Source organism: Argiope bruennichi, chromosome 5 (genome assembly GCF_947563725.1).
Source record: "Argiope bruennichi chromosome 5, qqArgBrue1.1, whole genome shotgun sequence".
NCBI lineage: Eukaryota > Metazoa > Arthropoda > Arachnida > Araneae > Araneidae > Argiope > Argiope bruennichi.
The window spans coordinates 101,245,971-101,259,039 of record NC_079155.1 but is presented as its reverse complement, the minus strand read 5'-3'; the positions used below and the strand labels follow the sequence as shown (position 1 = coordinate 101,259,039).

At 26.0% G+C, this 13,069-nt stretch overlaps 2 protein-coding genes across 2 annotated transcripts in view; one reads left to right on the top strand and one right to left on the bottom strand.

The window, feature by feature from the left end:
* The window catches only part of LOC129968760 (serine-rich adhesin for platelets-like), a 59,877-nt gene extending 54,878 nt beyond the window's left edge, over positions 1 to 4,999 (bottom strand). The window contains exon 1 of the mRNA XM_056082986.1: positions 4,615 to 4,999. Coding sequence (XP_055938961.1) covers positions 4,615 to 4,749 — 135 coding nt within the window. The 5' untranslated portion in view covers positions 4,750 to 4,999. The remainder of the gene's footprint in view (positions 1 to 4,614) is intronic.
* A 727-nt stretch (positions 5,000 to 5,726) lies between these two features.
* Positions 5,727 to 13,069, top strand: part of LOC129968842 (uncharacterized) — a 42,429-nt gene continuing 35,086 nt past the window's right edge. The window contains exons 1-5 of the mRNA XM_056083122.1: positions 5,727 to 5,968; positions 8,445 to 8,521; positions 11,687 to 11,764; positions 12,136 to 12,170; positions 12,560 to 12,653. Of these exons, the coding sequence (XP_055939097.1) occupies positions 5,822 to 5,968; positions 8,445 to 8,521; positions 11,687 to 11,764; positions 12,136 to 12,170; positions 12,560 to 12,653 (431 nt within the window). The 5' untranslated portion in view covers positions 5,727 to 5,821. The remainder of the gene's footprint in view (positions 5,969 to 8,444; positions 8,522 to 11,686; positions 11,765 to 12,135; positions 12,171 to 12,559; positions 12,654 to 13,069) is intronic.

Genomic DNA, 13,069 nt, shown 5'->3' with positions numbered 1-13,069 from the left:
TTGTAATTAAGTTTAAATGAAAGCAAAGAAAACACCTTTTTCTTTTATCACGATTTTAAGAACGGTAAAATAACGTGCCAATGAATCAAAGAAGCAGTGATACTACTTTGAATTTCATTGTAATAAAAAGTATTGTTATAAATTATGTCCAAAACTAATTTTTCAAAAATTACTAAAATTGAAGAGGGGGAAAAAACATTCATTCAAACAAAATTAGCATAATAGAAACGCTTTAATTTTTTTTTAATGAAGTAAAAATAATTGTTTTGCAATGAGCTTTGATGTTACGGCGACAAAGAGTTAAAAATTCTGTTTTTATTTTTCCAATTAAACTTCTAAAATTTTTTAATATCCTTTCTCAGTGCGCCTCTAATACCCAAAAATAACTTTCTAAATTTCGGATTCCTAACTTCAATTGTTTATGTTGCGCATTTCTCTCTCTCGAACGGGTCTTTATACGAAAAGGATAATTTCATTGGAGGGAAAATTCGATAAGAATTATAAAAAGGAAATATCGTTATAAAATTATAGTAACTAAACCCTGAAGAATAAAAGTTTTTTTTTATTTTATCAAAAATTTTAAGCACCAGAACTGGTAGTTTTTTCCCTTTGGTAAAAACTAAAATTTGGCGAGAGTAGTCCAATAAATAATATTTTTCAAATGAATGGGGTCATTTAAAAAGTTCACTGTGAAGGAAATCACGATCTTTGAAAATTTATGACTTCAAGTTAAAATCTCATCATACTAGATTTCACACGATCGACTAACATAACTAAACACGCAATTAATTACATTTCAGTATAGTAAACTAAAATTAACCTAATAAGTTGTTCAAAGGATTGCTCCCAAACAACATATTAAAGAGAATGATGATCGAATGGGTAATGTATTAAAGAAGTTTCACTGCAATTTTTTTACACAGCAGCTTTTCCCATGTACCATATATTTCTTTGGAACACCTAACTCATCCTGCTGCATTTTTTTCCCGTTGATCGGACCAATCTGCGTATTCTTCTTTAACAACACATAAAAGGTTAAACATACACTTACAAGACATAATTTAAATAAGTCCTTCAAAATCTCAAACATTAAAAAAAAAAATTTAGCGTTTGAGAAATTAAAAAAACAAAAAACAAATTTAACATTTTTCGAGCCGTAACAAGTATAGAAAGGTACATATTTCGTACTGTCCCTTCTGGATAATTATTCCAATTTTTCAATGCTCATTGTTGATGAAAGGAGGGGGGGGGGTCTCAGGAGTGTTATCTAAATATGTGTTGGCCCACCTGGATTTATTTCAACCTGGAATCTTTGTCCTAGTTCTTCCCTTTTTTTTATTTTTTATTTTCTTCTTTTACGACTATATACTATTAAATTATCGTATTCAACGTGTGAAGAAACAAAACGAAAAAAATGCTGTCTTTGCACTTCTGGAGCAAATTAAGCACTCTTTAAAAGTGTTTTTTCCCCCCTACAAAACTTAGCACTTTTAAGGTGCTTAAAAACTGTTTTCAAACCTAAGCACTTTTTATGACGCTACACACCCTGTCATTGTTGTAAATTGTTTTCAAAAATTACTAAAACAAAAGAAAAAAATGCATTAATTCAAACAGAATTTTTATCAATGAAAAGCTATTTTTTAAGCCTATAAAACAGTGGTAAAATTATTTTTGTGCGATAATATACTTTGATGATATAGTGAAAACACGTTAAAATTCTGTTTTTTAAAAATTAAATTTCAAATTAAAATTTTGAAAAATGAGCATTTAATCCGCTTAAAATATCTGAAAAATAATTTCCCAGATTTCACATTCCCAACGTCAATAGTTTATGTTGCACATTGTTCTGTCAATCAGGGCAAACCTTTATAAGCAAAGAAAAATTTCACTGGGAACAAAAAATTTTTTTTACATAAAAGTTATAAAAAGAAGGGGGAAAAAAAAAGAATAATCGTTAAGGAATGAAAGAATTCAGAACTTGAAAAATATAAAATTGAATAAAATTATTCAATGAGCTGCTTGAAAATTTTAATTAACTTTAATTTAAAGCAAAGAAAGTATGGACCAAACTCTGGATCAAAGAACCAATGACACTGTTTTGAATTTCATTATAATAAAAATCATTGTTATAAATTATAACAATTTTTTTAATTACTAAAACTAAATTTAGCAAGCAAAAAAAAAAAAAAAAAAAAGGCATGAATTTAAACAAATTTGGTATAATAGAAAAGTTAAAAAAAAAAAAATGCTTTTAAAATGATGTAAAAATAATTTTTATGCGATGATGCTTTGATGTTACGTTGACAAAACATTAACATTGTTTTTATTTTTTAATTAAAATTTTGAAATATCCTTTCTTAATGGATCTCTAAAAGCCAAGAAGTAACATTCCTAACTTCAATGGTTTATGTTGTGCATCACTCTCTAAATTATTCCAAACCTTTATATGTAAGGAAGATTTCATGCAGGGGGGGGGATTTTATAAAGAATTATAAAAAGAAAAGGAAAAAAAAATATCGTTATAAAATTATAGTATCTAAACCCTGAAGAATAAAGGTTCTGAAAAACTAAATCCTTGGCAAAAACTAAAATTTGGCAAATTTAGTGTACAATTGATGTAATAATAATTTTGAAATGGATTGGTTACTTAAAAAGTACACCGTGAAAGAAATCCATGATTATTAAAAACTTATGGCTTCAATTTAAAATCTTATCATACTAAGATCTACTTCAAAGTCTACTTAAAATTACTAGTTAAACTTAAAAACACAACTTAATTAAACTTAAAGACTACTTAAAACTACTACTTAAGATTTAAAATCTTATCATACTACTACTCGATTGACTAATATAATTACACTCCGCAATAAATTACATTTCAGTATAGTACATCGAAACCAATCTAATAAGTGTTCAAGGGATTGCTCCAAAACAGCATCATAAAGAGAATGATGATCGATTGAGTAACACATTAAAGAGGCTTCAGTCTCGAAGAAGAGTGTATTGCCCTTTCTGGATAACTATTCTAGTATTTTAATAAATGGCAATGCATATGGTTGAAGAAGAGGGAGCAGAAAAAAGTCTCATTAGTGTTATCTTAATATCTGTTGACAACCCTTGGATCTATTTCACTGTGGATTCCTTGTCCGAATTCTTCTCTTTTCTTGGTTTTCTTTTTTGATACATCTAATAAACAAGCCTTTACGACTATGCTTTCAAATTATCGTATTTAACATATGGGAAAACAAAATGAATGAAATGCTGTCTTCACACTACTCGAGAAACACAACTCTTCATGATACCATAAAATGCTTCAAAACCAATAATCATGTAGAAAATAAGCCTAAGACAGCCCATATAAGACTTTCACAGAAGCAGATCAGTAATATTTAATAAAAACAATGAAAGCAAATCTGTTCCTTAATACAGCAAAGCTAGCTATAATTGATGAAAAGAAATTAGGAAAAAAAAAGTCAGCCTTTCAACAATAAGAAAATTTCAATGAAAAGAAAGCCAGACATGGGCCTTTCATAAATAAGCAAAATCAGATTTCAGACTTAAATTTGCAAGGAGCGAGAAAACAAGGACTTTTCTTATTGAAGAAATGTCTTATTTACTGATGAGAGTAAATTCAACAATTTTAGATCTGATGACAAGCCTTATAGCTAGAGAAAATTGAACAAGGTATAGAGCACAAAAAATTTGAAAGCAGCTGTGAAACATGGAGGCGGATGAGTAACGTTTTAGGGTATTGTTTTCAACTGCTGGCCCAGGAACTGCATCTTATTGATAGGAGAAAGGATCAGAGAGTATACCTTGACATTAAAAAAAACAAAGACATTTGCCACAATGTGTGCAGAAAGTTTCTCTTAGTAACAACTGGCAATTTTATTAGGTTTATTGATTCAGAATATAAAGTGTGTCGAGAGCATTCATAGCTTATATCTAATTGTCCTGATGTCATGGAACATTCCACTCTGAAGCTCCCATCAAAATTCATGGGTATACCTCAAGTAAAAAAAATCTGAGAACAAACCGTTTCCAGTGAAAATAAATTGAAAAGAGTATTTATTGTTGCAGGAATAAGAAAATATTAAACTTAATTTTTGTGAAAAATTGATGCAATCTATGCCTACACATCTTAAAATGGTTATAAAAAAAGGGCTTACAAAGTATTAATTCATTGGAAATATTAACTAATATTCAAAATCTTATTATCCATCCGAGTTTGGGCTTTGCGTTGATTTTTGTTTTTTTTTAATATAATTTCTGATTAAAATGAATGAATTAATAATTTTTATTTGTTTTTATAATTGCAATATACTTTTCAAAATTCGTTTAACTATGTTTCTTATAATTTTTAGTTTAAAAATTCTGAATGTATTTGTATCTTTTCTTTATTATCCGAGTTTGGCTCGGAGCGACTCAAAATATATACACACGCGCGCTATCATGTACTTTATTATAAATACACAAATGGCAAATTCACTTTAATTAGTGTGGGTGATAATGTAAAAATGTAACTATGAAAATTCGGCACATAATAATTAATTATACTACTGTTTTATAAGTAATCCACTAAGAAAAAAAAATTATTTCGAAATTATTACTTACAGATGGATGAATCACTTCAGTTGAACAATTATCTTCAGTATTTAAAAAATTCGATATATAATTCTCATCTATGTTAGCAAATTGGTCAGGAGAAGATCCACAAGTCGATGGACTGTTAGTACTGTCCGGATCCATTTATGACAAAAACACACGTTTCTGCTAAGGAGTTGGAACCGGCAAACATTGAATACAATAGCGTAAATTTATAGCATTTAACCGAAGTTTCTAAACTTACAGATGTTTTTTTTAAATTCAACTCATGCTTGCCTTCAATATTCTTTGCATAAAAGAGTATAATTTAATGCAGTTACAATTAAAAGCAAGCAATATCTTCTTCGTACGTCAGAACATCAAAAAGTATAAACAAAAACATTCCATTTTAACACAGAAGTGTCTAGTTTTTTAATAATACTAAAGGATGCTGCCATTCTATTTTTATATTCTCTAAAAATTAAAATCCCGTTATCAAACCATTTGGTTTATCAATATTTTGGCATTCAGAAATACTTTTTTCAGAAAAATATCATTTTCAGTCTTCAACCAATATAATTTTTTCTTTATAGGAATTATGTGTTGTGCTATAGCAGTACCAGAGAAATGAGCTTATTGAATATCATTTAAGCATCATAAATGTTACTGTTTGTTTTTCTTGCATGAAATTTGGAAAGACTTTTGAAAGAATTTTTTGGCTTTCAAAAATGTGAAATTGCTTGCATTTTCTTTTTGTATTATTTTATTATCATCATAAAAATTACTGTGAGTGTGAGGACGATATCTTTAAAGCAACATTCCCGGGAAGGCAATTGCGGCGCAATAGAAGGTAGCGTCTACCTCAGGAAGATCATGTGACACAAAAGGGACAATGGCACATGCACAACGAAAGCAAATGGGCACATGGTTGTCCCATTGGGAGGACAGCCAGTGCTTCAATAACGTCGTCTCTACTGCTCACATTATCAAGACAACAACAGGTGCACAACTATTGCGTGCAGTTGTTGGCCTTGTGTGAATGCACATTCATTGCTAAAGATCCCTAGAACTCCGTCAATCAATCAATCAGTCACTGGCTCTCAAATTGAATGTTGCTATTTCGATTGGATTTTTAATCTTTTCCAGTTACATTTTATAATTTTAAAGAATCAACGGAATAATTGTGACATTTAAAGTATTTTTAATATTTTGTAATATTCCATAAATCTGAATAGATATGTATTCGAATAAGAAGATTCATCTTGATAGCGAGGAGGATGACAATAATTCTCTAATTGATGCTAACATTGGTTGTGATTTTTTGTCAGAATTTTTTAATCATTCATCTGAAGAAAAAGAATTAAATCATGCAAAATTTTTCTTAGTAAGTTGATTAACTAACCTAAATGATGGGTTTTAGGGACAAAGAGGAATGATGAAGATGGAACAAAGAACAAATGTGTACCAAAAAGCTTCAAATTGTCTTTGTTTTTAATGTTAATCTCATGTTTAACAGACAGTTTAACAGTTTTGAAGAAAATCCGAACTAAATAATAATTAGTGATTTTTTTAGATTTATATTAAGTAAATTATTTAAAATTTATTAATATATTTAATGAATTCATATAAATAATATAATGTTTCTTTTAAATGTATAGCATTTGTTCTCATTGTACTTCTGGTTTGTGATGAAATGGTCCATATAGAATTTTTTAATTATTTTTGCTGTACTGTTATCCAATATATATATATATATATATATATATATAAGATAGCTTTTTTCCCAATACTGCAGTTCTGTGTAACATGAGAATAAATTATAAATTGTGCAAAATATTTTGTTTGAAAGAATATAATTATATATTAGTATAATAAAAGAATTAAAACCTTCATTATTTGCATACATAAAAAAAATATGATTATTTTATCATAATTTTTTTTGAAAGAAGGTAAATGTTTGAATATAATCTTAATGCAAAATCCTTTTACTAAGATGAGCTATACTAAATTTAGAAAACTGCTCTGTGTTTGCAATTCTTGAAATATAGCTTGGTAATGAGAAAAATATTCCTAATTAATTAAGTAGAATTTATGGCAGTATTGTAAAGCATTATTTTTTACTAGTCACCTCTAATGACCAGCTGTTCACCAAGGTTAATAGTTACTTGAATTTTAAATTAGCTCATGTAACTTGGATCTTAATGGCTTCTTCAGCAAAATATTTTTAAACTTCAAATTTTGATAGATATATAATTTTAGAAAATGCCATTCTGTTCATTTTATTGTGTATTTCTCTTATTTTCTGTTAGCTATACTAAAATTAGTAAAAAGTGGATACACTTTGTCATTTCTAGCCTTTTAACAATAATCTTTCTAACCGAAAACAGTATAAAAATTGGCATTTTTCTTCATTTTAATAGTATTTTAAATATAAATATAAGTTTTTCAAATTTAAAAAATTGACAAAATAAATTTCATGCTTAAATAATAAATTTCAATAAATTTATTTTGCCAATAATAATTTGCGTAAAGGATAGGACAGTAATTCATGTTGTAAAAGAAAGGTGGAAAAAAATCTCCATACTTAATGGTAATTTTTATCAGTAACTTTGGTGTTCTTCCAGAATTCTTATGTTTCTGTATTATCCTTCATGTTATTTTTATATTTGCTCAGAATTCTTACAATTCTTGTTAGAAAATGTATTTTAAACATTTTTTTAATTAATTAAATATAGAAAAGATATTTATATAGCAAAAAATTCGTGTAATTGAAAAAAAAAATTGAATATTAAATTGATGTAAAAGTCATTTTTCTTACTATAATATTTTTGGAGGTTATTAAAGAAAAACTGAAAAAATTTGTTTAATTTTTAATTAATTAAAATTTCAAAAAAATTTCTCTGGTGTGCACATTTTTACCTTCCAAAGTATATGTGAGCCAAATTTTGAGGCAATAGATTAAACAGTTTGGCTTATAGAGTGTCAATCTCAGACACAAAAACACTTTCGTCTTTAATATTAGTAGAGTTCACCCTTAGTATCCAGCTGGCTCATTGAGAATATTTATTGTATTTAATTTTAAGTAAATTGTTTAGATATAATTTCATATCAGTGATTCTATTAAATAGTTCAAATATTAAAGCCATGCTATTTTAATTCTCTTATATAAATTCTATGTATTGTATATATAAAATTTTCTAATCTAGACCAGTCCCATAATATCATAGTACTATTAAAAATGTAAATCTATCTTCTAATCATCTGTCATTTAGTTTCCGATATATTTTAACTTCACTTTTTTATTTCTCTTGTAAACTGTACAAATATTATACAAAATGGAACAACAATGTAAAAGATTTACACAATTAATTATTTGTTGAAACAATGAAAACAATTTGAATTTCAGGATAGCAATATTATCTTATTTTGAAAATTAGGCAAAAAGTATAATAAAATATTTAAAATTCAAGAAATATTTGTACAATAATTAAATTGGTATTGTTGAAAAGATATATTTTTTTAAATTTTAAGATTATGTAAAAATTATTTTTGTTCTGTGGCATATTTAGAAGTTATTGCAGGAAAACTCCAAAATTATGCTCGATTTTTTTTTTTTTTAATGAATTAAAATTTTTAAAAGATTGCACTAAGATGCATTTTTACCATCCAAGGTATGTATGTGCCAAATTTGATATTGTAGGTGAAACTATCTGGAATGACCACAGACACATGCATACACACACACATTTATCTTTCTTATTAGTATAAATAACTTTTGTATTTAAAAGATTTCTTTGTTGAAATCTAGATGTGCATTTATGTTTTAATAAGATTCTTATTAATTCATATTTTTTGTGTAGAATGATAATTATCAAACATTAGTGGAAGATACGACTTCAGATTCTAGTTTTAACAATTTCAAGCCAGACAATGTTAAGTAAGTGCTTATTTTATATTTCAGATATTTAACATTGTTTTATATGTTGGTAGTAGGTTTGTATCAAAGATAATTATTTTTATTCTGTCAGTACTTCTTGATTCTCTCCAACTCCAATGAGTATTTTTTTTATAGCAATATGGATTAAATTAATTTTGCATACATGTCAGACATGTTCAAATTTCTTTTATGGCTGATTCATTGAATACTAGCCGCCTTTGGCGACCAGCCGGTTTGCCAATCTTGTTAAAATTTTAATAATTAACTATTTTATGTAATTCCTACATTAATAGCTTCTTCATTAAAATATTTTAAAACTTCAAATTTCAATTCACTCAGAATATTATAAAGGCCTTCAGTCATAACGTAATCTGTATCTCTCCAATTTTCTGTTAGCTCCCGTAGAATTTATGCTTTAAATTAAAGTGGAAATGATTAATCTGCAATAAATATAATAATATTTTTTACTGAAACAAAGCATTTTTTAAAAATTTTTTTATGTAATATGATTACTGAAAACAGAGTCACTGAGCATTTAAACCTTATGGGCACTAAAGAATATCTTTCTTAATTTATGTAATATCTCAAGAGTTTGTCAACAAAATTTTTTCAGATTCATCTTGAGCAGGTATATTAATTAACAATGTTTAATTTTAAATGCATCAAACACTAAGAACATAAACAGAATCGTTTAAAATAATCGGTGGAAAACAGGTTAAAAAAATTACTTAAAAAACGATGAACTTAAACTAACATAAATACAATTTAATTACAAAAGCATACAGCTAACCTAAAAATAATTTAAATCGAGTCCGCTTCCGTTGAAATGTAAACAATCAGAATACAATGCGCATGCGTGAATTTTCAACGCCAGTTACGGTAACACAAATGCGTGAATTTTTCTACGTCAGTTGGGGTAACGCTATGTAGATTAGAAATTTTTAATTTCCTTTAACCTGTTTTATTTTAATTCAAAAGTACTTCAGAATGAATCTGAAAGATCGATTAAATTACAATTTTTTATTTTAAATGCATAAAACATTAAGAAAATAAACAAAATTGTTTGAAATAATCGGCCGAAAAATTTTACCCCTAGCCTCATTGCTGTTGGAAAAAAATAACTGAAGCCTTACTCATTTGTCGGTGAGGAAAATGAAAGGATTTTTTTTGCGGGAAAGTTAGTTTTTAATTAATAATTAAAATTTCAAAAAAAGGAACCCCAGGTGCACATTCCCGACCTCCAAGGTATACACGTACCGAATTTGATAGCTGTAGGTCAAATGGCTTTTCTGTAGAGCGCCAACACACACACATTGAGCTTTATATATAAGTATAGATAAAGCAGTCATATACTAGCTTATTAGGCTATATCTCTTGAAGGAATTGCATGTGTGAAATGGAATAAATCATGCTGTGAAGAAATAAATATTTATTTTCTTAATTTATAAAATAATTGATTAAAATCTAATGTTTTAAAATAGTTTAATTAGAGTTTTAAATGCTTTATATTTTAATGAAAATAAATTGTGTAAACTTAAAAAAACAAAATGCTAAATTAATTGAAATGTTTTGTTATTTATAAAGAATTTCAGTTAATTAAATTTGTTTTGCTATTTATTATAAATATTTTCAAATAATCTGAAAATTTAGGAAAATTATGTTTTGTCTGTAAAGTAATAAAAGTAGTATATGAACCAAAGAATAAAATTCAGTTTTGACGGCTAAATTTATTTCTAAATAATTGCATCAATTAATTGAACAGATATCAATGATAATAATAAGAAGAAGATTCTGATTTTGTATGCTTTTTAAGCCACTGAAACTAACTACATAACAGACTGAATTTTAAACATGCTGTTTTTTTATAAACCTGTTTGATTAAATTATTTGTACATACCAAATTTTTGATTGATATTATATTTATTTCCTGAAGAAGCTATGTAAATTGAAATTGCACATTTTAATTTTGAAAACGGATAAGAAATAAATGTAACAAATCTATTTGACATAACAATATGTTTTTAAGGAAATGTAACACATTAAAAAAAATTATAATTTAAACAATGTGGTAATTTTTTTTTGTTTTCTTTTTATCTATCAACTAATTAACTCTTCCAAGAATTTTTTTTCCACCTTTCTAATTCATTAATCATGAATATAATTAGGATTTCTTTACATGAAATCCATAATCAAATATTATTACCGAGTTTTAGTCAGTTTATAATTTTTCTGAACTGCTTAAAATACATACTTTTAACAACTGCTTAGTTATCACTAGAATTTTAGATTCTTCCCGTGTTTGGTTATTTTAAAGTTGTTTTTAAAAATATTGAAAATGGAAATTTTGGATATTACATTTGTTATTTTTTTTTTTTTTACATCTTTATTTGTTTGTTTTTTATGTTTAGAAATTTATTATTTTTTTCTAAATCGATATTTCTCCTTATCACTATCAATATCTATCACAATAGGTAGTGTTTCTTTCCTCCATCTATATTTTTTATTTGTTTTATTTATGCTTTGAAATTTATTTTTGACAAACACTCTTGACTTTTTAAAAATCTCTATAATTTCATATAAATAATCATTTTTCACATATACATAAAATTGATTAATTAGAATGGATGCTTTCTTGGTTTTCCATATATGTATGTGTTTATTTATATTAAAATGGAATTTTGTCTGTGTCACATTCTATGTTAAATATAAACATTTTTCAAAAATTCATTTAAAATCATTTATATTTTTATTGTAAATATTCACCAAATGTCATTTGGACTTCTCAGCAAATTTAAAATAAGTTTTCTTAAGTGCCATTTTAATTACGGAAAAAAAAGCTCATATGTACTTTTTGTTGTATATATAAATTCCAAGTGGAATTTTTATAGTCATGTTGTTTGTGAAATATTCAATGATGGTTTTGAAAAAAATAAAATGTCACAATGGTAATAATTTAATATATTGGCTGTATTTTATGCCATCATTCTAATGCAAAATTATTTCAGTAGTTCTAATTATACTTTTATTTAGTAATATTATCTAAGAATTATTGGTTTACTAATTCTGTTTTTTAAAAGTATTTTTTAAATAGAACAAATTATCGTAAATATATAAAATCAATTAAAAATATGATTAATGTTTTCTTTTAACATCTGCTGATTTTAGGAAGAATTTATTTAGAAAAAAAATTGATCTCAAGCATGCCACTGGACAATTAGAGAGGGAAAATATTACTCAAGAAAGGTAATTTTTTTAAAGCAGACTTTAATATTATTTAAGTACACTGATGCTACTATGTGGTTAGTTCAAGTGTAGCATTTTCTATTTTTCGTTTTTATTTTTTGCCCTTCAAAGATTAATTCAAAATTACTTGTTGCTTTTAATTGAAATTCAAGCCTTGCATAATTTATCTTTGGTATTTAATCTTTAAAACATCTTATCTTTAAAAAAAAAAAAAAAAAAAAAAAAAAAAAAACCTTTTTTATTAAATATATAGTAAAACTAAATTATCTTTATTTATGCTTCATAAATATTTACCAGTTATCATTTTAGATGAAACTTTGATTTTATTGTGAAATTTTAAGCACATTTTTTTAATCGAATTTTTATTACAGGAAAAAGAAAGACCCTACAAAAGAATATTCTCCATATATCCTTTTTAGTTTAGATTTAAAAAACAAACACACACACATGAGTTGAAAGTTTTAAAATTTTGTTATTTGTGAAATATTCAAATTTTTGTTAAATGTCACAAAATAATTCATTTTTAATAATTACGTACTGTCTGTATTTTATGTTATTTTACATTTGTGTTGTTATTCTGATGCAAAAGTATTTTAAATGATTTTTATAATTATATTTTTAGTAAGTTTGACTATATATATCTTAAATAATACTGTTATATTATTAGGTAATGACTAATTAGTACCATTTTCCAATATTTGGTTTTTCTAATATTTTTAAAGCAGAAAAATGAATTAGAATTAATATATTAAACAAGTAATCAGCCATAAAATATTTTCCTTAATATTTTCTTACCATTAACTTATCTAAAAAGAAAATCAACTATGGAGAAAAATGAACTGAAGCGTGCCATTAAACAGTTAAAGAAGAAAAACATTATTCAAGAAAGGTAATATGTCTTTAAAAATTTTAATCTTCATTGAATATGCTGAAGATATCATACAATAGATTCTAATGAGTTGTTTTTTTTTTTTTCTTATTTTGAAAAATTAATTTTAAATTTGATCTGGTAATTCATAATTAGCTTGGTTTCTTCCTTCTGAGAAAGTGCTTTTAATAAATCTTTGTATTTATCTCAGGCATGTATTTCTAGCCCACTGTAATGTTTACATTCAATGAGAGTCTTGCTTCTCATGTTCAATTAAAGCTGAAAAGATTCATTGCATAATATTGCCAAACTTAATTTAAAGCTAAAAAATTCATTACATGTTCCCAGTGTAGTGTTTTTTTTTTTTTTTTTTTAACAGAAGTAATTTTATCTGGTCTGAAAGCTACATTTTTTTTAGTACTAAAAATTCATATATT